This window comes from Budorcas taxicolor, chromosome 15 (assembly GCF_023091745.1).
Source record: "Budorcas taxicolor isolate Tak-1 chromosome 15, Takin1.1, whole genome shotgun sequence".
Lineage (NCBI taxonomy): Eukaryota > Metazoa > Chordata > Mammalia > Artiodactyla > Bovidae > Budorcas > Budorcas taxicolor.
Window position 1 is genome coordinate 79289952 of NC_068924.1, and position 24743 is coordinate 79314694.

General features: G+C 46.7%; 1 protein-coding gene across 1 annotated transcript; it reads left to right on the forward strand.

Moving 5' to 3' along the window:
- The first annotated feature begins 927 nt into the window (after positions 1–927).
- Positions 928–1866, forward strand: LOC128060637 (olfactory receptor 9I1-like). The gene has a single exon (XM_052653019.1). It carries the CDS (start codon positions 928–930, stop codon positions 1864–1866), a length of 939 nt encoding a protein of 312 aa, XP_052508979.1.
- Positions 1867–24743: the final 22877 nt, after the last annotated feature.

A 24743-nucleotide genomic window follows, 5' to 3' on the forward strand; every position in this document is an offset into this window, starting at 1 on the left:
GAGATAAGATTCCAGAATATACCTGAACCTAGAAGCATGTTACATTGTTGCAGAATTTAGAGAAAATAATTCCAAGCGGGTGAGTCAGACCAAGTGTTAGACAGAGTTACCTCCTTCACGGTAATATCATGACTTTAGCACTGACATTCTCACCCAACCAACAAGGATGCTAAGGTTGAGGAAGTTGGATTAACTTGGCCAAGGTCTCAGGAGGTGGGAACCACGGTCTGATTTCAAAGGTCACGTCCTTTGTGCTATACCGCCAGGGTTCCTCCTCACTCTTCAGTGAAGCCGATGACTGTTTCCAGTTCGGAACCTGTAAGAAGTGAGGGATCGCCTATGGAGCTGCGTTCTAGCTCTGGTTTCGTCTCTTTACTAGGAAATCACGAGCTAGTCATTTCACCGCTTTGACCCTCATATTCTTCTCACGAAAAGCAGGATGAAGAAATATGTGCTTGCAAGGATCTCTGCAGGATCCAGGGAAAAAATGTTTGTAGAAACTGTATAGTGAGGACTTCCCTGGCGGCTCAGTGGTGAAGACTCCGCCTGCCAACGCAGGAGACACGGGTTTGACCCCTGATCTGGGAAGGCCCCACACGCCACGGAGCAACTGAGCCCACGCGCCACAGCTATTGAGCCTGCGCGCGAGAGCCTGGGAGCGGCAACTGCTGAGCCTGCGCGCCCTGGAGCTGGTGCTCCACGAGAGAAGCCTCTGCGGCGGGAAGTCCATGCACCGGAACCAGGGGGTGGCCCAGCTGGCCGCACCCAGGGAAGCCCGCTCGCAGCAACCAAGACCCAGCACGGCCAAAAATGAATGACATTACTCGAAACCCGAAAGTGATTTGCTGAAAGTGGTCAGGTCGTGTTCATCTTAATTTATCTTTAATGAGGTTTTATTTTTCGATTTCAGTGGGCAGCCTAGGACTCATGGCAGAGAATGGCACAGTGGTAACAGAATTCGTTCTGCTGGGGTTCCGGCTGTCGGCCGAGCTGCAGACGGGTCTCTTCCTTGTGTTTCTGCTCCTCTATCTCGTCACCCTGGGAGGCAACCTGGGCGTGATGGCGCTGATTCAGAGTGACCCTCGCCTCCGGACGCCCATGTACTTCTTCCTCAGCCACCTCTCCTTCCTGGACGTTTGCTACTCCTCCGTTATTGTCCCGCAGCTGCTGGAGGCCTTGCGGACCGAAAAGAGGACCATCGGCCTCGAGCGCTGCGCCACCCAGTTCTTCTTCACCCTCTGTGCCAGCACTGAGTGCTTCCTTCTGGCCGTGATGGCCTATGACCGCTACGTGGCCGTGTGTTACCCTCTGCTCTACGCCTCGGCCATGACGCCCCGGACGCGCCTGGGGCTGGTGGCCGGGGCGTACGGTGGCGCCGCCGTCAATTCCGTGGTCCGCACCGGGTGCGCCTTCTCCATTTCCTTCTGCAAGTCGAACCACGTGGATTTCTTCTTCTGTGACCTCCCACCTCTGCTGAAGCTTGCCTGTGGTGAGACCAGGCCACGAGAACGGGTGATCTACCTTTTAGCTTTCTTGGTCATTGCGACCAGCGTGTCAGTGATTCTCATATCCTACCTGTTCATCATTCGGGCCATTCTGAGGATCCGTTCAGCGGGTGGCAAAGCCAAGACCTTCTCCACCTGCGCTTCTCACATAACTGCAGTGGCGCTTTTTTTTGGGACGCTCATATTCATATACCTGAAAGGTAACATGGGAAAGTCTCTCGGGGAGGACAAGGTTGTGTCAGTATTTTACACTGTGGTCATCCCGATGCTGAACCCAGTGATCTACAGCCTGAGGAACAAGGAAGTGAAGGAGGCTCTGAAGAGAGCTCTCAGCAGGATGAAGGTTTCCCCAGTAGAGTAAGACTTGCGCTCCATTGATTCAGAAGCTCCTGCAGATAATCCTTTGGGCTTTCAGCTTGTCTTTGTAACAGAGAAACCAGACCTGATAATTACAAAGACATACGGAGGCAAAAAGAAAAAATGTAGATTTAAGTTCCAGTAATTGCTTTATTAACTCTGTGACCTTGAGCCAGAAATTCTCTGCCTCAGTTATCACACCAGTAAAAATTACCTAGCTGTGATTAAAGCCAGTCTCAAGAGGAATTGAGTGCTGAAGGACTTTATAAGTGATAAGATGCTATAAAATGTGAAATTTATTTTTCTGAACCATCCTGAATATTGCTGATTGTTTTCTCAGCTACACAATTTCTTTTTTCCCACCAAGCTAACATTTGGACCTTGAATACTTACAATACAGTAGCTTATTGCTCACGTAGTGAGGATAGTCATCTTCCTTGGTTGTCGGTAGTGGGGGGGAAATCAACGTTACCAAAGAAACTTTCTTCAACATTCAGTCATGTATAATTTAGGTATTTGTCATGGAAGAGTCAAGGGGAAGAAAAAGAGAGGAAAGAAAGGGGGAAAAAGATGTGAGCTGGAAAATGTTCAAGTTAGTTTCCTGAGACACTGAGGAGGGCCAAGACACTGCAGAATCAGAGAAAGGTGTAATGACTTGCAGTAATTATTGAAGACAGTTCAGTCTTGGTGTGAAGCTGAACTGAGCCTGATGGGTAACTTTTGAAATATTTCTTGATCACCAAAGGTCAGGATCCCTGTTTAATTTCTGAAGCATTGTTCATGGACCATCTGGCTCAGTTCACTCAAGCTATTTTCTGTCCTCCAGTAATGAAAACCAGCACTTCCATCTCTTATAGGACATTTACTTTACAATCCGCAGACAGATGACTATGAATCTGACCGCCACCTTTTAATGACCTTCACGTCCACTAGAAATATTACTTGGGAAATGTCTCCATGGAGATTCCACAGTCTGATTCATCAATTCAGCAAATATTTATAGATTATCAACTATATATCAGAAATAACACTAAGTTCAGGAATATAATAGTAAATAAGATAGACACTGTTTTTTCCTTCATGGAGATTAGAACGGGGGTATAGATATTGAACCACTACACAGTTGAAAAAGTTGGCTTAAAACTCAACATTCAGAAAACTAAGATCATGGCATCTGGTCCCATCACTTCATGGCAAATAGATGGGGAAAAAATTGAAACAGTGAGAGACTTTATTTTTTTGGGCTCCAAAATCACTGCAGATGGTGACTGCAGCCATGAAATTAAAAGACACTTGCTTCTTGGAAGAAAAGTTATGACCAACCTAGACAGCATATTCAAAAGCAGAGACATTACTTTGCCAACAAAGGTCCATCTAGTCAAGGCTATGGTTTTTCAGTAGTCATGTGTGGATGTGAGAGTTGGACTGTGAAGAAAGCTGAGAGCCAAAAAATTGATGCTTTTGAACTGTGGTGTTGGAGAAGACTCTTGAGAGTCCCTTGGACAACAAGGAGATCCAACCAGTCCATTCTGAAGGCAATCAATTCTGAACATTCATTGCAAGGACTGATGCTGAAGCTGAAACTCCAATACTTTGGCCACCTGATGCGAAGAGTTGACTCACTGGAAAAAACCCTGATTCTGGGAAAGATTGAGGGTGGGAGGAGAAGGGGACGACAGAGGATGAGATGGCTGGTTGGCATCACGACTCAAGGGACACGAGTTTGAGTGAACTCCGGGAGTTGGTGATGGACAGGGAGGCCTTGCGTGCTGCGGTTCATGGGGTCACAAAGAGTCAGACATGACTGAGCAACTGAACTGAGACTGAGCGACTGAACTGAACTGAACCCAGTTAATTAATTTTTTAATGTGATTTTGGAAAGGGGAAGAGAGGAAGCATCACAGGATACTGTTACCCTGTATGGTAGGGTTCTGACCCAGTTTGGTGAGATCAGGTAAGCCTCCCCTGAGGAGCTGACCGTTAAGCTGAGGCTTAAAGAGTAAGTACGTCACAGTCATAGGATGGGGTCACCACTGCAGATGGAAGGAGTTGCGAATGCAAGGATGCCTTGAGGAACTGAGGAACCAGAGTGGCTGCAGTCTGGTGAGTGAGAGGCTTACTGTGAGATGCAGCTGCTGAATCCAAGAGAAACCAGGTCACGGAGAGCCTCGCAGGCTCACTTAGGGACTTGTGGACTTTACTTGAAGAGCAAAGCATGAAATAATCTTATCTGAAATTTAACGAGATCCCTTTGGCTGCAGTGAGACTGGTGGAAGTGGGGCAGTCTTAGGTAGTGGATATGGAGGGAGAGACCCACTTCATCAAAGTAACGATAAATGGTGTATTCCAGGGAAAGGTGCTTGATTGCCCTCCAGTACTGTCTGCTTTGTTCTAGAATACACATTAGGCCAGAGAAAGATAGCACGTGGGTGTCTGACCATGTTATTGGTATAGGACTGATTCTGGGAAGATGGTGAATTTGGGGAAATATACTTTTGGAGGCATCCACTTTTTATGTGGTATACCATTTCTTCTCTGAATTGTGGACCTAACTAAGATATAATCAGATATGCACCTGGTGTCCATTCATCAAAATGATTCAACAACTACTTTTTCTTCAGAGGGCAGCACATGTTCAGTAATTCCTGCTATATGCCAGACTGTGTCAATGGGCTGAAGAAATCACCCCCTAGAGGGTTCTTGTATGCTTATAGGCAGGAGAAGCTTTCCACTTAAAAACATAAATAAATGGGAAAAATGCTAGACAGTGAGTGTGCTATTTCAGCAGCGGTGAGAGCAGCCTCGGACTTCTCCCCCACTTCTGTTTGGTGCTGTGGTTCTTCCTCTTTGCGACCCCATGAACAGCAGCACACCAGGCTTCTTTGTCCTTCACCATCTCGCAGAGTTTGCTCAGATTCGTGTCCATTGTGTCAGTGATGCCATCCAACCATCTCATCCTCTTTCGTTCCCTTCTCCTGCCTTCAGTCTTTCCCAGCATCAGGGTCTTTTCCAATGAGTTGGCTCTTCGCATCGGTGGCCAAAGGATTGGAGCTTCAGCTTCAGCATCAGTCCTTCCAATGAATATTCAGGGTTGATTTCATTTAGGAAATCTTGGTGAGTGGCAGCAGACTTTGCCTATGCATGAATGCCCTTTGATGCATGCACAGTATTTGATGTATATGCAATTGCTTCAGGGGTGCACCAAGTGAATGAAATGCAAATGAAGTCTGAGTGTGTTTTAGGGGCCCATCTTCTGGTGATGAGATAAGGCACTAGAGGAAATGGCATTTATGTTAAATTTCCACTTAAGTATATTAATAAATGAATGAAAACATCCCCATATTATCTAATGTATATCAGGCTCTGGGCCAAGAATTTTCACTTATCTCATTGGCAGGACTCATTGTTAAAATAGACACTGCTGTTGTTTAGTAGCTAAGTCATGTCTGACTTTTTTCAACCCCATGCACTGTAGCCCGCCAGGCTCCTCTGTCTGTGGGATTGCTCAGGCAAGAATACTGGAGTGGGTTGCTGTTTCCTCCTCCAGGGGATCTTCCTGATCCAGGGATGGAACCCGTGTCTCCTTCATTGGCAGGCCAGTTCTTTACCACGAAGCCACTTCGGAAGCCAAAATAGACACTACACGCAATCTTTTGGAAAATTGGGTCCCATCCTGGTTGACTTTATGTGTCAATTTTACCCCTTGGGTCGGGAGTGCAGATATTTGGCTAAACATTAATTCTGGGTGTGTCTGTGAGGATGTTGGTAGAGGGGATAAGCGTTTGAATCGGTGGACTCAGTAAAGCAAGTCACCATCCCCAGTGTGGTGGATGCCCTCCAGTCCTGAGGGCTTGACTGGAACACAGGCAGAGGTCGGGGGTCAGGGATCGGGGGCACTCATGCCTTCTTCTCTTCCTGGCTTGCGTGAACCGAGGGACACTTTCTTCTGAACTTGGACCTGGTGTTTGAACCCTGGACTGCACCCCTGCTTTCCTGGGTCTCCTGGACTGTGGGAATTCTTACTTCCATAAAAGGAACTGTGTGGGCCAGTTCCTGGTGAGAAAGCACCTTCTTGGCCATAAACAGATCTCTCACCTCCGAAAGTTTCCTACCGCACTATTCATTTATTATGATGATATTATTGTGTGATAAGAACACAATGTAAGGTGTACTCTTTTAGCAAATTTAAAGTGTGCATTAGAGATTATGGCCATGGTTTTGCAGGTACACACTTATCTCTGAACTCATCAAGTTGTATATACTGAGTATGTACAGTTTTCAGCATGTCAATCATACCTCATGCAAGTGGCTTAAGGAAAAAAACTCTATAGATTGACATACGTGCACTACTATATATGCAATGGATAACTACCAAGGTTCTAGTGCGTAGCGCAGGGAACGCTGCTCAACACTCTGAAATGGCCTATATGTGAAAAGAATCTTAGAACGAGTGGATATGGTGCCCAGCGATAAAGAGTCACCTGCAATGCAGGAGACCCGGGTTCCATCCCTGGGGCAGGAAGGTCTCCTGGAGAAGGAGATGGCAGCCCACTCCAGCATTCTTGCCTGGGAAATCCCATGGACAAAGGGGCCTGGCGGACTACAGTCCTTGGGGCCGCAAAAGCGTCAGACACGACTTAGAGACCAAACAACGGCAGCAGTGTGTACGCGCAGCGCAACACTCCCTTTGTTGTGCGCCTGAAACCAACGTGACACTGAGGACCAACTGTGCTCCAGCAGAAATTAAAGCAGAAAAATCGTACACACGTATGTCCTATTCGTTCTGTGTATCCGGAGAACACCGAGGAACAAAATCCAGCTGGCAATATTGAAATCTCTTTTTTTAATCCCTTTCCACTTCTAAATATATCCCTCTTAGGAATCATGTTTCAAAATTTAAAGTTTCCAGCTGTAATGCTTTAGCTTCAGTCTACCAAAAATGATATAGGAAAGATCAAAGAGCAGACTTTCAGACTTTGAACTGACCCATTTAATTCAACCCATCCAGGGGCCAAGGTGCTGTGTGTTTCTTATTGTTTCGAACAACCCCCAAAATGATGTCACCAAGATGGCAGCGTGGGAGACCCCAGGATTCCTCCCCTCACAAAGATGAACAGTCCACGATCAAAAACAGCTCTGGGAGAGCTCAGGAGTCCACCTCTGAAATGTCAACGCAGTGGAACAAAAGCCTGAGAATGACCACCTAGAAGGGAAGGAAGGACAGCTTCATTTTTTCTGCCTCGTCTCACCCCCAGGCTGGCGCTTCTCTGTGCCAGCAGGGAACTTCCTGGCTGGAAAGACTTCCCTTCCCTGAGAACAGACAGCCAAGCCGCTGACCAGTGTCCCCAGAGGAACCACTTTGGTTTTACCAAACCCAGAGACTGGCGAATCTGAGACTAAAGAGATGGCTAGGAACAGGGAAGCAGGGCAAGGCTCTCAGGACAGCCACATAGTAGGGGCAACCATGGTTCCCAGAGGCCTGCTCTGCAGATGACGCCAACAGCTTTCTCCACCCAGGAAGCCAACGGCCAGCTCCGCCACCGCGGGGGGCCCCAGGCATATCTCACTGTTTTGACCCCACAGGTACTCATGTTCTCAGATGCCACCCACCCGAGTCCTTCCCACCTCTTTACAGCTGCTTGCAGCCAGCACCTGTCTGCACCAGCAGCTAGCCCAGGCTTCCACGGCTGCATGCGTGCAAAAGTCAGCTTAGAAAGGAGATCTGCGCCCGTGTTCTTCACAGCACTACTCACAATAGTCAGATACGGAAGCATCTGTAAATGCCCCCGACAGACGAACGGACCAAGACGTGTACACGGGCACAGTGCAATACTACTCAGCTACTACAAAGAGCGAAATGCCTTCTGCAGCAACATGGGCGGGCCCAGACGTTGTCACATCAAGTGAAGTGAGCCGGATGGAGAAAGAGGAAACCCATATGATATTGCTTATATGTGGAGAGGAGAGCCAATAGGTCGACGAGTCCCAGGGACTGCAGGTTGGGGAAATGAGATGTTGGTCAAAGGGCGGTACAAACGCTTCTCATTATTAAGATGAACAAGTTCTGGGTCTAATGTACAGCATGGTAGAGTTAACAGTAGTGTATTCTTTACTTGAATGTTGCTCTGAGAGTAATTCTTAAATGTTTTCACTGTAACAGCTACAGTTCAATGATACTTATGCAAGGTGAAGGATATGTTAAACTCATTGTGGTAAACGTTTCCACAGTACATAGGTGTATCAGATCATGTTTGCATACCTTAAACTCACGCACTGTTATATGTCAATTCTATCTCAATAAAGCTGGCAAAAATAACATCACCAATACTTTGTGATTTCCATTTTTCACATGTACTAATTTGAATGAATGTAGGTGTAAAGCCAGATTACCTAGATTATCACATAAGGGCCGGGGTATAGGGCAGAATTATGGCGTATAATCAACACAACACATAATCTTGGGTCTCTTGTCCCAGTGTATAGGTACATATTTGCTTACTTACTGACACATATTTACACATGTGTATGGGATGGACACCATCCATATCCAGAACGTCCATGCATATCATCCAGTCGTAACACTTCAGATAGAGTCAACAAAACCCCCCAAAAGTACTTTTTTGTCATGATCATCAAGACAAGACAGACAGAAATAGTCCTCAGATCTCTTTCTCTGTCTCCCCGCTCATATCCTATGTTTCTAACCTACAGGAAAGGGACGGGCTTCCTGGTGGCTCAGCTAGGAAAGAACTTGCCTGCGAGTGCAAGAGATGCAAGAGACATGGGTTCAGTCCCTGGGTCGGGAAGATCCCCTGGGGGAGGAAACAGCCATTTGCTCCAGTATGATTATTATTATTATTTTTGCTCCAGTATTCTTGATGGGAAAATTCCATGGACCGAGGAGCTTGGAGAGCTATAGTCCATGGGGTCACCAAAGAGTCAGACATGACTGAGTGTGCACACACACACACACACACACACACACACACACACTCACACACACTCCCGGAAGGGACGATGCCATCGTGTGCTCTGCTGTGCTTAGTTGCTCAGTCGTGTCCGACTCTGCGACCCCATGGACTGCAGCCCGCCAGGCTCCTGCATCCATGGAATTCTCCAAGCAAGAGTACTGGAGTGGGTTGCCATTCCCTTTTCCAGGGGATCTTTCCAGACCCAGGAACCTGCATCTCCTACACTGGCAGGCCCTCCTCCAGGGGATCTTCCCAACCCAGGTCTCCCGCATTGCAGGCAGATTCCTTATTGTCCGAGCCTCCAGGGAAGCCCAGTGCTATCGTGACCATGTGCAAACGACCACAAGAAGAGAGCTGCTTTCGCTCCAACGTCACCATCCCCCGCAGACCTCCCGTATCTTTTGGGCAGCAAGGCAGGTAGCCGGTAGAAAGAAAATGAAACATTTTGGTTACCGGTGATGGAATTCAAGGAAACTGAGATAGCTCTAGGTGTTGAATCTCATTTTGCTTGATGCTGAATCAAACCTCAAGCAATATTTTCCCCTGAATCTTACTCAGATATAGTGTCCAAAGAGGATAAATCAGCCAAGAAATTGGGAAAAGCTGACAGAAGTTGAAAGGAAGGTAGGCTTCCTGCTTCCCTACAGTTCAAATGCCAGGTTATTCCGTGGAGACCAAAATGCTTCATGGACATTATACAGTTCATCCTTTTAATCCTATTGGGAAAACAAGGTTTCAGCTGTTTCTACTTATCTCTTCTTCAAAAACCGCAAACTGTTCTAAAAACTGTTGAAAAGAACATTGTGTGTTTTCTTTATCTCAGCATATCTTTATCCTGCAAGCACACACACCCCCCCACACACACAGATGACAGCAACAGCGATAAAAGGGCCCCCTCCCTCCATTAGACTCTGTAATGAAATGAGTATCTGAACTCTTTCTAATTCTATCCTGAGTAAATTTTACTTTTTTGGGTTTCCCCCCGAAAGGTATTGTGAAACTAGACTGTCTAGAGAAGGAGAAGTATCATAAAACATCCCTTATGTGCAGAACTGGGCTTCCCAGGTAGCTCAAGTGGTAAAGAATCCGCCTGCCAATGCAGGAGCCTCAGGTGATGTGGGTTCGACCCCTGGGTGGGGAAGATCCCCTGAAGGAGGAGATGGCAGCCCACTCCAGTATTCTTGCCTGGAGAATCCCATGGACAGAGGAGCCTGGTGGGCTGCAGTCCAGGGGGCTGCAAACATGATATGTAGGATCTAAAAAAAAATGACAGGAATGAACTTATTTACAAAACAGACAAAGACTCAGAGAATGAGTTCGTGATTTCCAGTGGGGTAAGAACAGGGGAAGGGATAGTTAGGGAGTTGACATGTACAGGTTACTATATTTAAAGTGGATAAGAGGGGATAAGAGGGATAAGGCGCCCTGGATAGGAGGGGAGTTTGGGGGAGATTGGATTTGTGTATGTGAGTGGCTGCATCCCTTTCGTGTTCACTTGAAATGATCACAACATTGTTAATCGACTGTACTCCAATACAAAATAAAAAGGTAAAAAAACAGCCTGTCTAGAGGAGAAGAGGGCATCAGAGGATGAGATGGTTGGATGGCATTAGTGATACAATGAACATGAACTGGGGCGAGGCCCAGGAGATTGTGAGGGACGTGGAGGCCTGGCGTGCTGCAGTCCACGGGGTTGCAAAGAGTCGGACACGACTGGGCGACTGAACAGCGACACCTGATGCTTCATATTTTCAATAGAGACATCATCTGAAATATTTTATTTATTAATTTAATAAATTTACTATTTATTGAGGAGCCCCTATGCTAGACATTTTCCTAGCAGTTTGGGAGGATTATCACTGAAGAAAATTGGCAAAGAACAAACCTCTGTCCTTGTACAGCGTATATCCTAATGGAGGAGATAGACAATGAACACTGGATACAGTTAACTGGTGATGGAGAAAGTGAGATGGATTTTATAACACTGAGTAATTCCCTATGTTCAAGATCCTGGATGAAGTGTTGGGATGTAACTAGTATTTCTCTCTTGGAAACCACGATTATATTCTCTGTTGCTAAGAGTTTGACTATTTTAGACACTTCATGTAAGTGAAATTGTGCAGGATTTGTTCTTCTGAATCTGACCGATTTCACTTAGCATTATGTCCTTCAGTCATCCGATGTTGTAGCAAATGGCAGGATTTCCAATTGTTCTTTCCTGTATGAATATACCACCTTTTTCTTTACCCATTCATCTCCTGAAAGACGTGAGGCTGTTTCCATACCCTGGCTATTGTGAATGATGCTGTTACGAATGTCGGTATACAAACATAGGCTCACGTCCCTGCTGTGAACATCTGGGCATATACCTAGAATTTGAGTTGCTAGGTCACATGGCGTCTGTCTTTAGATTTTTTATGTTCCCACCATCAATGCACAAGTGCCCCAATTTTTCCATTTCCTCACCACCATTTGTATATTGGTTTTTTTTTTTTTTTTCTGTTGTTGTTGCTAGCAACCCTAGTGAGTGCAAAGTGGTATTTCACTGTGGTCTTGATTTCATTGCTCTAATGGTGAACGATGTTGAATATTGTTTCATGTGCTTATTGGCCATTCGTATAATATACCTTCTTTGGAGAAATGTCTGTTCGAGTCTTTTTCTCACCTAAAAATTTACTGTTGTTAAGCTGTATGAGTTCTTTATATATCCTGGATATAAGTCCTTTATTGAACAAAGTAAAAGTGAAAGTTGCTCACTTGTGTCTGACTCTTTGCGACCCCCTGGACTGTAGCCCACCAGGCTCCTCTGTCCATGAAATTTTCCAGGCAAGAATACTGGAGTGGGTTGCCATTCCCTTCCCCAGGGGATCTTCCCAACCCAGGGACTGAACCCAGGTCTCCCTCAATGTAGGCAGATTCTTGACCATCTGAGCCACCAGGGAAGCCCAGAGGTCTTCAGGAAATCCAGTGTCACGAAGCTTTCCCCCCAGGGTTTCTACGTGGCTTGTGACTTCAGCTCTTATGCTTACCTCTTTGATTGATCTTGAGTTCATTTTTGTAGGTGGGGTAAGGTGAGATCTAACTTTTGCCTGTGGATATCCGGTTTCCCAATACCATTTACTGAAAAGAGGCATGTAATTAACATTCACTGAAGCCTAACACCACGAGAGAAGATACGGTATAAAAAAATCACAGGATTGATGGGAAAGTGAAAATCACTCAATTGGGTCTGACTCTTGCTGACCCCACGGACTGAAGCCCTCCAGGTTCCTCTGTCCTTGGAATTCTCCAGGCAAGAATACTGGAGTGGGTAACCATTCCCTTCTCCAGGGGATCTTCCCAACCCAGAGATCAAACCCAGGTCTCCTGCATGGCAGGCAAGTTTCTTTACTGACTGAACCACCAAAGAGGCACTCAACTAGCATTTGCTGAAATCGTAGTGCCGTGAGAGAAGCTGCGGTATAAACAGTCACAGGCTTGATGGGAAGGGGCTGGTTACTCATCTTCAGGGCACCAGTAACTCCTTTTAGTCAACGGGGCAAATTCCACCTGGAAAGGTTAAATAATTCCAGGGACTGCAGCAAAATAGCAAGTGGGCTTGAAAGTTCTGTTGAGAAGATGATGTTGCGTTATTCGCTTTCATAGTTTACTTGGGGAAGGGGACATTCTTCAAAATGGGCAAATTCAACCTGCAGGAGAGTGAAAACTGTCTCCAGCCTGAATATTATTTTCTTAACACAAAAGGCATAAAGTCAAATTCCTGCTTACGGCTTGTGGGGCTGCCCAGATACTTAAGTGCAAGCATCGGACAAGGAGAGTGAGCTGAGCACACTGGGGAACACAGATCTAGTGGGTATCACCTCATTATAACCATGTGGACACAAGCGGTCTTTGTTGAGAAAAGGCAGTTCAGTTCAGTTCAGTTCCGTCGCTCAGTCATGTGCAATTCTTTGCGACCCCATGAACCGCAGCACGCCAGGCCTCCCTGCCCAACACCAACTCTGGAGCCTACCCAAACTCATGTTCACTGAGTCGGTGATGCCATCCAACCATCTCATCCTCTGTCATCCCCTTCTCCTCCTGCCTTCAATCTTTCCCAGCATCAGGGTCTTTTCAAGGGAGAAAGGCATTTCTAGATATAATGGTAGTGACATACTGTCTAGCTTCTATTTCTTCCTTTGAGGTTTGTTTGTTTATTTTGGTTGCACTGGGTCTTCACGGGTGTGCTTGGGCTTTCCCTTGTTGTGGAGCGTGAGCTCTGGGCACACAGGCTCCAGTAGGTGTGGAGCAGGGATCTGTTGCTCGGGGGCAGGTGGAATCCTCCAAGACCAGGGATGGAAGCTGTATCCCCTGTGTCGCAAGGTGAATTCTTAACCATGGACCACCAGGGAAGTCCTCAGTGTCTATCTCTCTACGTTGCATGGAACTACCCTGGGCATCAATACAGCTGTCTTGGTTCTGATGTTATTGACATTCACTAGGAACTCTGGGTGATTATACTCCTTTTCCAGGTAGAATTATCATGAACTGTGTGGGAGGAGGCTGGGGTAGAAAGATGCTCCAGGGCGGTCTTCCCTTTACTAGGAGCCTTGGCAGGGACAGCTCAAAGTTAGCCAGACTGTTGTTGCATTTCCGAGGAGACCTAAGGCAACCAAGACAACCTGTGTGGAAATCCTCCAGACCAGCCGAGCAGCTCTGAATACCAGAAGTTATCAGTCGAGTAGAGCAAAGAGGGCCTATCTTAGAATCCGGGGAGGTGCAGGTGTGAGCTCGTTCTGGAAGGCACCATGTGATGGGGGCTTGCTGGATGAGAGAATAAAACTAGGAGCAATTAAAATCGCAGAACAAGACCATATAAAGTCAGTGCATCACTGAATTCCCTGCCGAAGGGGAGCTTCATTGAGCCGTGAATGCGGATGCCAGCTTCCTTACGTGTGGACAGCACCAGGGAGGATCGGTCTTCAAATATCATGGCCAATATTTACTTGGAAAATATCTCACTATTTTAATTTGTATTTCTTTCATTATTAATGAGGCTCAGAGCTTTCTCATCTGCTTGCACCATTTATATTTATTTCATAAATGTTTTATGTGCTCTGTCGATTGATTTGTAAGAGTAATTTGTGTATTGGGGAAATAAGTCCTTTGCCTGTCATTTGGGTTGCAAATATTTTCCCTAGTTCCTCTTTTGAGTTTGTTTATGGTACTTTTAGGCTCCCAAAATGTTAACATTTGATGTAGTTAGTGTAATCCAATTTTTTTTTTCCTTTTCAGCTCTGAGATTTCCTGTTGTGATTAGAAAGACCTCCGTAAGAAAATAAAGTTATTCATCCATGCTTTCCTTTAGATTTGTGAGCACTGTATTCTCTCCTCAGGTCTAAATGCTTGGGTCCATCTGGAATTTCTTCTGCATGCATCGCAGCACAAGTTTGCATTTCTCTGGGAGAAGGCAGAGTAACACTCTCTCCCCGCTGGAATGTGAGCTGCAGGAAGGCGGCCACTGAGTTTGCTGCCTGTCAATGTGATGCCAGGGCCTGGCACAACGCCTCACAGCTGGTAAGAGTTTAGTGAAGAAGCCTTTCATGAGCGTGTGCGTGCATGCTAAGTCACCTCAGTCGTGTCCAACTCCTTGTGACCCCATGGACTGTGCCCGCCAGGCTCCTCTATCCATGGGATTCTCCAGGCAAGAAGACGAGTGGGTTGCCATTTCCTCCTCCAGGGGATCTTCCCCACCCAGGGATTGAATCCCTGTCTTTTATCGAGTCTCTTGCATTGGCAGGCGGATTCTTTACCACTAGTGCCACCTGGGAATCCCCCTTTAATGAGTACATGAATGAAATTCTAGAGAAGATAAATCTCTAGAATTTATCTCTTAGGAGGAAACCTTTCATTTCTGGATTTTATAATTTATTTTAAAATAATTGCTTATTTACCTATTTGGCTGTGCTGGGTCTTAACTGAGGCACTCGGGATCTTTAGTTGCGACATGCAAATTCTTAGTTGTGGTATGTGGGACCTAGATCCTTGACTGGGCATTGAACCTGAGCCCCCTGCACTGAAGCGTGGTGTCTTAGCCCCTGGAGCACCAGGGAAGGCCCTGGAGTTTTTGCTTTGAAGGAATAAAAGCAGAGTGGTCCAAGTCCAGGAAATAAACAAGCAAGATGTTAGACAGGAAACGGCAAAGAAAATGAAAGTCTCCCCTGGTGGCTCAGACTGTGAAGCGTCTGCCTGCAGTCAGGAGACCCGGGTTCGATCCCTGGGTCAGGAAGATCTCCTGGAGAAGGAAATGGCAACCCACTCCAGTACTCTTGCCTGGAGAATCCCATGGATGGAGGAGCCTGGTGGGCTACAGTCCGTGGGGTTGCAAAGAGTCGGACACAGCTGAGCCATGTTAGACAAGAAACCGGGGTTGCATGCTTTATAGAAAACTCATGAGAAGAGCAGCCTCCCTTTGTCTAGAGTTCAGGAGAAGAGCAGGGGCCAGCGGCGGACGCTTGGCTTTCACAGGTTAAGGACCCGCCTCGGCACGCCCGGCTCCCAGGGGGCGTGATTGAGTCCGGAGACAGAGCGCTCCTCTCCCGTGAGCTCCGTATGTCCATGGGCTTCTTGGGGACTGTTGTGGAAGAGTCAAATAGCGAGAGCCAAGGAGCTGTGGTGCAGTATGTGCTGAAGACAGTCCAGCAGAGCGGGGTCAGGAATGTGAGTGGGAAGGCCTCCTGTCTGGAGAGCAAGCACCTTGGCTCTAGCCAAGAGTTAATTTGTGTTCTAACAAGATTGTTTTTGGTTTTTCCAGAGCAGGCTGAAATTGATTTTTTAAAATTTTTTTCAGAAGACAGTTTAAAAAAACACAAAACCGCTAATTATTTATTTATTTTAGGCTGCACTGGGTCTGAGCTGTGGCGCTCGGGCTCCAGAGTGCGTAGGCTCAATTGCGCTGTGGCTGGCCTGTAGAATCTTCCCTGACAGGGATCGAACCTGTGTCCCCTGCACTGGGAGGCAGACTCCCAACCACTGGACAGGGAAGTCCCCAATTTTTTATTTTTAACAACATTTTATTTTTTATGATTTTTTTTTTGATGTGGACCATTTTTAAAGTCTTTATTGAATTTGTTACAATATTGCTTCTGCTGTTTTTCAGCTGTGAGGCACCTGACATCTCAGCTCTCCAGGCAGGGATTGAACCCACACCCCTGCCTTGGAAGGCAAAGTCTTAACCTCTAGAATGCCAGGGAAGTCCTAAAATTGAATTTTTTAAATAGAAAGTTTCTTGATTTTAAAAACCTCTTCCTGAAGCAAACAAAACATAGCTGATGACTGGATTTCTCTTGTGGTTCATCAGTTTGTGACTCTTGTTTTGGATCAAAGGGGAATTATATAGAGAGAGCGGCTTAGATGACCTTCCAAAGCTTTTGTGCCCTTGGCGCTCTCCTGAGCAACGTAGATGTGAAGGATTATTCACGGCGTCACTGTGTCACTAGAGTATGACTCAGCACACGGAAAGAGCAGACGGGATGGAGGACGAATATGGATCTGATGGAAGGAAGAGGGTCTCTGGAATTAGTCTGTGTGTGACCCATTCTCATTTTATGGCTGTAAATGTTAATTGCTGGTTATAATAGAGTGGAAGTTATGTAAGCAAGTTTTGAAAGAGACAAGAAATATTTAAAGTGGCAATAGAGAGAGAAGAAGGAGAAGATGGAAGGGCAGGAGGGCCAGGAGGGGAAGGGAGAAAGAAGAAGGGAAGGGAAGGGAGGGGAGAGAGAGTGGAGGCAGGAAGATTTCAGACTGAGACTCCAATGTGCAAAAAAGAAAATTAAGAGTTTGAGGTCTCTCTGGTCCCAGCCCAGTGGCCTGGAGATGGCACGAGGTCTTCTGCACGCTGCCTCATTCATTAATAAAGTGGCAGTGTTTCGGCTTAGCCATAAAAATAATCAGTGCTGTGGATTTTCCATCCTGTGATGAAGCCGAGAGAGTCTAAAAGGAACCGAGATTGTTCCTGCTTCCCAACCAACATGATTTCATCGCACCGGTATTATCCATTATTAGGATACCGGCCAAATGCAGAGTCGAGAGGAGAGGGCTTTCCTTCACGTGGCACCTGTGGCCTGGAGGAGGGTTTCCTCCTGGAGCACTGGGCAGTGACAGGGATAGAGTGACGCCCCTGAAAGGAGGGGTGCTTTCAGTGGAGGCAGACTGTCCGGGCTTTCCGTGTGGGTTCGTGACTCCGCCTGGGTGCGCCCCATGCCTGCCTGTAGCATCTTGGGGGATGCTATCAGCGCCCCTCCGTGGGCTCCAGTGCAGACCGTGTGAGATTCCGACTGTAGACACTGGCCACTCGTTCTGACCTCTCCCTGCCGCTGGGCAGGCCAGGGAGCAGCAGGCTCTCGGGGCAGTCCTCAGTCAGGGAGGGGCAGTGTCTGTAAGTTCCCAGACTCCTCCGCGTGGGAGAGGGTCGATCTGCGGCATGGTCTGTGCAGCTGGCCGGCCTGAGCCTCATGTGACAATATCAGGAAGCGCTGGTGAACACGCGCGGCTCTGGCCTCCTTCCTTTCTCGGTCCCGCCTCCCACTTCTCTCTCTGCACCTCCCGCAGTCACCTCCCACACGGACCATGTGCTCTCAAACCCATCCCAGGGTCTGACTCTGGGGAAACCCAGCCCACCGCAGGCAATAGGGAACCTGTGTGGGTGGATTCAAGGGCAATTACGATTCCCACGGTGTTGGTGGGACTGTGCCTCTTGTCAAATTCATAGGCTGAGGTCCAGACGCCCAGTACCTCAAAGTGTGGCTTTATTTGAAGACAAGGTCTTTACAGACAAAATCAAGTCAAAGTGAGGTCATCAGAGGGAGACCAAACCTAAAGGAAATCCACCCTGAGTGTTCACTGGAAGGACTGAAGCTGAAGCTCCAATACTTTGGCCACCTGATGCGAAGAGCCGATTCACTGGAAAAAACCCTGATGCTGGGAAAGATTGAGGGCAGGAGGAGAAGGGGGGCAACAGAGGATGAGACGGTTAGGTAACATCACGGACTCATTTGAGCAAACCCTGGGGGAGAGTGAAGGACAGGGGAGCCTGGTGTGCTGCAGTTCCTGGGGTCTCGAAGAGTCGGATACGACTTAGCCCCTGAACAACAACAACATTAGAGGGGGCCCCAAGCCAACGTGACTGGTGTCCCCGTTAAAGGGGGAAATTAGGGTGGAGAGAGACATGCACAAAGAAAAGATAATATGAAGGGTCAGAGGGGGATGATACACAAGACAAGGAGAGACCTCGGCCAGATTCTCCCCTCGGAGCCCTTAAAAGGAACCAGCGCTTTTTGTCTTTGACACCTTTCTCTTCGCCCAAATTGGTGTTAAGTGCCATGATCTGGGGCCACCGCGTCCAAATGCTTGTCCCATTTGCTACGTCATGGTTCCTGAAACTCTTCCAGAAGTCCTCACTCCTCTGAGTCAAGCCACAAGAACCTTGGCTAACATTCACCAGTTTTCAAGAGAGAATGAAATTCTTCGCCAACACATCTTTACGTACAAGAATAAAACTTTTAGCTACCGGGAGTTTCCCGGAGGTCCAGTGGTTAGGACTCTTGGGTTTTCACTGCTGAGGGCCAAGTTTTTGATGCCTGATTAGGGAACTAAGATTCTACAAGCCACATGGCATGGCCCAAAACATTAATTAAAAAAAGAAAAGGTTTTAGCTGTTGATTCTTTTACATGGTCTCTAAAGGGAAAAGAAAGACTTTAGCAAACCAAACAGAGAACAGGAAGGCTTTTTCATTTTTTTTCTTTTGAACTTCTTATTTTATATTTTGGTATAGCCGATTAACAATGTTGTGATAGTTTTAGGTGAAAGGTGAGAGGACTCAGGCATACATATACACGTGTCCATTTCCCGCACACTCCCCTCCCATCGAGACTGCCGCGCAGCACGGAGCAGAGTGCCCTGTGCTTTATGTTGGTCCTCGCTGGTTTTCCGTGTAAAATACAGCAGTGTGTACACGGCCAGGTGGCGCAGTGGTAAAGAATCCGCCTGCCAGCGCAGGAGGGTTTTGACTAACGTGGTAGTGCTGGCTAGGGGAACGTCACGAATAACACGGATCTCAGGGTACTTCTAGGAGAGGAAGATCCGTGGTTGCTGAGGCAGGAGCGGGTGAGGCATTTGGCAACTGGTGAACATGTTGGGCGAGTTACATTAGGGGCTCCAGATTTGGGAAGTGGGGAGGCGCCGGAAGGGGCCCCAAAGTCTATGCACTGGCTCCAGGAGCACTCTGCACTTTCGAATCGTCTAGTATCTTGTTCAAGGCCGTCTTTCTGTTCAGGGAACTTTTCTGATCACTCACGTGAGCCCAGCACTCACTTGCCCCAGGAAGCCTCATGTGCCGCGTTCTCTCACCCTTTCCTGCCGGTATCCTCCGCCGTCCGACTCTAGTCCGCCCACTAATGAGCCCCCTTCGATCTGCCGCGTCTGTGGGGTCCTGCCTTCCCGTCCTCCCTTCCTGCCTTCCCTTCCTCCCTTCCTGCTTTCCCACTTCCGCGGTCTCCTTCCGCTGCCATCTGGACTAGAACCCCCGACTTCCAGGGCTCAGCGGGACTGATCGCTTCCTTCTCCCTCTGTGTCTCCATGACGGTCCATCCGTTCCCCCACCCTGCTCCGTACCACCTTCCTCTGTATTTGTGAGCAATGTGTCTGTCTCACACCTGGACTGATTTTCTTCTGCTGACACAATCTCTGCACAATGTAAATACACTTAACGTATCTATTAACTGAATGAAGTTCGATTTGCTTTTTCTGTCCTTCTCTGGGAAGTGCTACCAGCCTCTGTGCGCCGGTGACATCCTGGCCTATTTCTTGAAGGAACTGTGCGATGCAACTCTTGGGATTCCGCTGAATACATATTTACTGAGATCCTATTGAGTTGGAAGGAATCTGTCTTTAGACATTCACTGATGATTTCTTGAGGGAGAGCTTTTCATTCTCAACATAAAATATTCATCTTGAATCCCCATGGTTCTTACTTTCAGAGGGGTTTCTTGCCACCGACTTTGATAACTTGATGATAACTATGAGTATTCATCTCAGGAAAACAAACACAAGTCAAGATTGTACAATAAAAGCATAAAGTTGGAGCTGATGTTTATGTAGAAGAAAAGCATTTTCTGTACTTAGGGTTCACTTTAAGTTTCTTAGTTTTAGGCCTAGCTAAGGGTAAGTCTCTCTAAATCCTCTGGAGAATTTAAATTTTATCATATTACTATTTCCATTTTCCCAGAGAGATAAGATGGTTGCTGCTATGAGCTGAATCTCATTCCCCTAAATTCATACGCTGAAGCCATAATCCCCCGAGAATGCATTTGGAGGAAGGAAGTAGTAAGGTTAAGTGAGTCGGAAGGATGGGGCCCTGATCTGAGTGATCAGTGTCCTTATAAGAGGAGACAGCAGGGGGCTCTCTCTCCCCATGCGAGAGGGTGACCCGTCTAAGCCAGAGACAGCTGTCGCCAGACCATGACTATGTCGGCACTCAGACCTTGGGCTTCCAGCTCCCATAACCGCGAGGAAATAAACTTCTGTTGTTTAAGCCACCTGTGTGTGCCTGCTTGGTTGCTCAGTCTTGTTCCAACTTTTTGAGACAGTCCCTCTGTCCATGGGATTCTCCAGGCAAGAATACTAGGGTGGGTTGCCATGCCCTCTTCCAGGGGATCTTCCTGACTCAAGGATCAAACCTGGGTCTTCTGCATTGCAGGTGGATTCTTTACCATCTGCACCACCAGGGAAGCCCCATAAAATGGTTTACTGAATAGTTTAAGTCCATTGTTGAGACATACTGCTCAGAAAAAAAAAAGATTCTTTTCAAAATATCAGCGTTCATTGACAAAGCCCCTGATTACCCAAGAGTGCTGATGAAGATGTGTGAGATTGATGATGTTTTCATGTCTGTTAATACAACATTCATTCTGTGGCCCATGGATCAGGGAGTCATTTTAACTTTCAAGAATTATTATTTAAGAAATACACTTTGTACGGCTATGGATAGTGACTCTTATGATGGATCTGGGCCAAGTAAGGATTCATCATTCCAAATGCTTTTAAGAACCTCAGTGATTCATGGGAAGAGGTCAACATGTTAACATTGATAGGAGCTGGGAAGAAGCTGATTCTAACAGTCATGGATGACTTTAGGCACAAGATTTCAGTGAAGGAAGTGACTGCAGATGTGGTGGAAATGGCGAAAGAACTGGAGGTAGAAGTGGGTCCTGAAGCTGTGACGGAATGGCTGCAATTTCATGATGAAACTTCGATGCCGGAGCAAAGAAAGCAGTTTCTTGAGATGGAGACTACCCCTGGTGAAGACGCTGTGGAGACTGTTACAGTGACAACAAAGGGTTTAGAATGTTGCCTAAATGTAATTGATAAAGTAGCAGCAAGTTTGTAGGGGATTGACTCCGATTTTGAAAGAAGTTACACTGTGGGTAAAATGCTATGAAACAGCATTGCCTGCTGTAGGGAAACCATTGGTGAAAAGAAGAGTCAATTGTTGCGGCAAACTTCATTGCTGTCTTGTTTGAAAGACGGCCACAATCATTGTAACTGTCAGCAGCCACCACCCTGAACAACCGGAGCCATCAACGTGAAGACAAGACCCTCCAGCAGCAACAAGACTGTAACTCAGTGAAGGCTTAGATCCTGGCCAGCATTTTCCAGTGATAACGGGCCTTAAAATTAAGGGATGTATATCTGTTTTAGACACAGTGCTGTTGAACGCTTAGTAGGCTACAGCATGGGCCTCCCTGGCGGCTCAGTGGTAGAGGATCCACCTGCCAAGGCGGGAGATGCAGGTTCGATCTCTAAGTCTGGAAGATCCCCTGGAGAAGGAAATGGCAACCCACTCCAGAATCCTTGCCTGGGAAATCCCATGGACAAAGGAGCCTGACAGGCTGCAGTCTGTGGGGCTGCAAAAGAGTCAGACATGACTGAGTGACTGAACAATATGGCGTGAGCAGGGTGCTCACGTGCATTGAAGACAGAGGGCCTGCGACTTGCTTCAATGCGATCACTGCTTTAGCATGGTGGCGTGGGGCTGAACCCACAACGTCCGAGGTGTGCCTGTACATATGTGCTCTGCTTTCTGAAAATTTGCTTTATGCCACTTTGACTGAAGACCTACATTAGTACTTGTTCTCACTAACCAAAATAAATTTGAAAAGAATCTTTACTTTTACAAAAAAGAAAGTGACAAGCAAAGTTAGTGTCCAATGTGTGTCTTACAGTGGCCAGTACAGAGGCAGGGCACACCCAGCAGAGAGAACGGCCCCTCCATGCTCCTTCCGTGGGGACTGCGCTCAGCATCAGGCTGCCGTTTAGCTTCATACCGTGTCTGTGAGCATCTCTACTTTATTCCAGTTCACTTGTGCATCTGTTAGCCAGATGTGTCCTGAAGTAATTGCTTCTCTGCTGTATGCCATTTCGGCTTAGGAAAGAGTGTGTAAGAATGTTCATGTGGTACATACATACAATGGAATATTACTCAGCCAGAAAAAGGAACAAAATTGGGTCATTTGTAAAGATGTGGATGGACCTAGAGACTGTCATACACAGTGAATTAAGTCAGAAAGAGAAAAGCAAATATCCTATATTAAGGCATATAAGTGGAATCTAGAAAAATGGTGTGGACAGTCTTATTTCCAAAGCAAAATAGAGAACAGACGTAGAGGACAAATGAGTGGATAACAAGGAGGAAAGGAGGGCTTGGGATGAATTGGGAGACAGGGACTGACGCCGCACACTGTTGACACTATGTATAAAAATCATGACTAATGAGAACCTGCTTTACAGCTCAGGGAACTCTTTCAATGCATATCTGTTTTTAGACACAGTGCTATCACGCTTTGTAGACTGCAGGGTTGGGAAGATCCCCTGGAGAGGGAAATGGCAAAGCACCCCACTGTTCTTGCCTGCGAAATCCCACGGACAAAGGAGCCTGGTGGGCTACGGTCTATGGGGTTGCAAAGGTCGGACGTGACTTAATAACTAAACAACGAACATGAGTAAAGTGTGGTGCAATCATGACTTCCACATGCACTGAAAATGATTTTTTTTTTCTGTTTTTGATGCTCTGTGGTGACCCTAGTGGGAGGAAGGAAATCCTTAAGGGAGGGGACACGTGTGTCCATGTGGCGGACTCACTTTGCTGTACAGCAGAAACTGGCACAACATTGCAAAGCAGCTAAATGCCAATAAAAACTGTTTTTTTTTTTTTTTTAAAAAGAATGCTCAACTTTTCAGTTGAATAGAAACCTGTAGAAGGACGGATGCTCCTTCATTTTGACAACTGTTTCAGGACGATGTTTCCTCTACTGCTAAGAAGAAGATAGTATGGGCATTGTAGAGGGGTGTGACTGATTAGCCTAACCCAGAAGATAATATTTCAGACAGACAGTTGACTGTTTTTTTTTGTTGCTTGTTTTGGTGCTTTAGCTTGTCTCCTTTACATGGCATTGATGCGATTTGAAAAGGATTCCAATTTATTTCTTAAAAACCAAGCATTTATTGTCATCTTATTCTGTACCCACCTCTGGTGTAAATCTATTTTGGAAAATTCAAGGAAATGAAGGCATAGTCAGGTCCTCAAGTCTAGTAGAGAGGAAGGGGCCTGAGGCCCACGGAACAGCGGCAGGAGGTGGTCTGTAATCAGCGGCTGGATTGTGCAGGGCAGTCTTCCTTGTTAGCAGTTAGTTCAAGTTATGAGCTGATGTGTAGCTAATGAAATGGAAATTCGGCAATTCAGTCCTTTCCCTAATTCAGATTTGTCTTATTGGTTAGTGAGGTTTTATAACTTTTGAGGAAAAGTTCGCTCCGTTTCTCTGCTATATGGAAGGTGTTTTGCTCATGTCCATATGGTTTAAACGTGTATTTTATTTTAAATAAAAAATGATGAATATTTCACTTAAAGAGTGGAACAACACTTCAAAGCAGATATTTGGGAGACAAGGACATTTTTCTGAGATTTCCCCTGGGCTATTCCGGACTCTGTGTCCATTTTCTCTGTCTCTGCATATAAATATCTATCTATCTAGATCTAGTTTATATCTGCCTACCTATCTATGATATCGGTGGTGGTGGTTTAGTCACTAAATCGTGTCTGACTCTTGTGACCCCATGGACTGTAGCCCACCAGGCTCCTCTGTCCATGGGATATACCAGGCTAGAATACTGGAGTGGGTTGCCATTTCCTTCTCCAGGGTGTCTTCCCAACCCAGAGATTAAAACTGGGTCTCCTGCATTGCAGGCCGATTCTGTACCAACTGAGCCAGCGATACAATATATATATATGGTGGCTCAGACGGTAAAGTGTCTGTCTACAATGCGGGGGACCCGGGTTCAATCCCTGGGTGGGGAAGATCCCCTGGAGAAGGAACAGAACCCACTCCAATACTCTTGCCTGGAAAATCCCATGGACAGAGGAGCCTGGAAGGCTACAGCCCATGGGGTCGCAAAGAGTTGGACACGACTGAGCAACTTCACTTTCACTTTCATGCACAAAGTATATGTGTAGTATATGTTTGCTCATTTTTGTTTAACACCTTGTATAACAGAGCCCTCTATAGCTGGAGAGTCAAACTTTGAAATTTTGGTTGCAGAATAGCTGTTGAACTAGCCACACATGAAAAGCAGGGGAGACTGGAGGGCAGAAGACAGGAAAGAGTGACCTTCTCTGTAATAACAGGGCCTCTTCCTCCAATAGCCTGCGAGTCAGCCTGCCGCTTCGGTGCAAGGTTTCAGGTGCTCTCAGGGTGAAAACCAAACTGAATGCGGCTTGTAACACCCTGCATAATCCAGCCCCGACGAGCTGCTCTCTGCTTCCCTCGGATCATGTTCCCTGTTACCAAACCTGGGTCACACTGGCCCCTTCCAGTC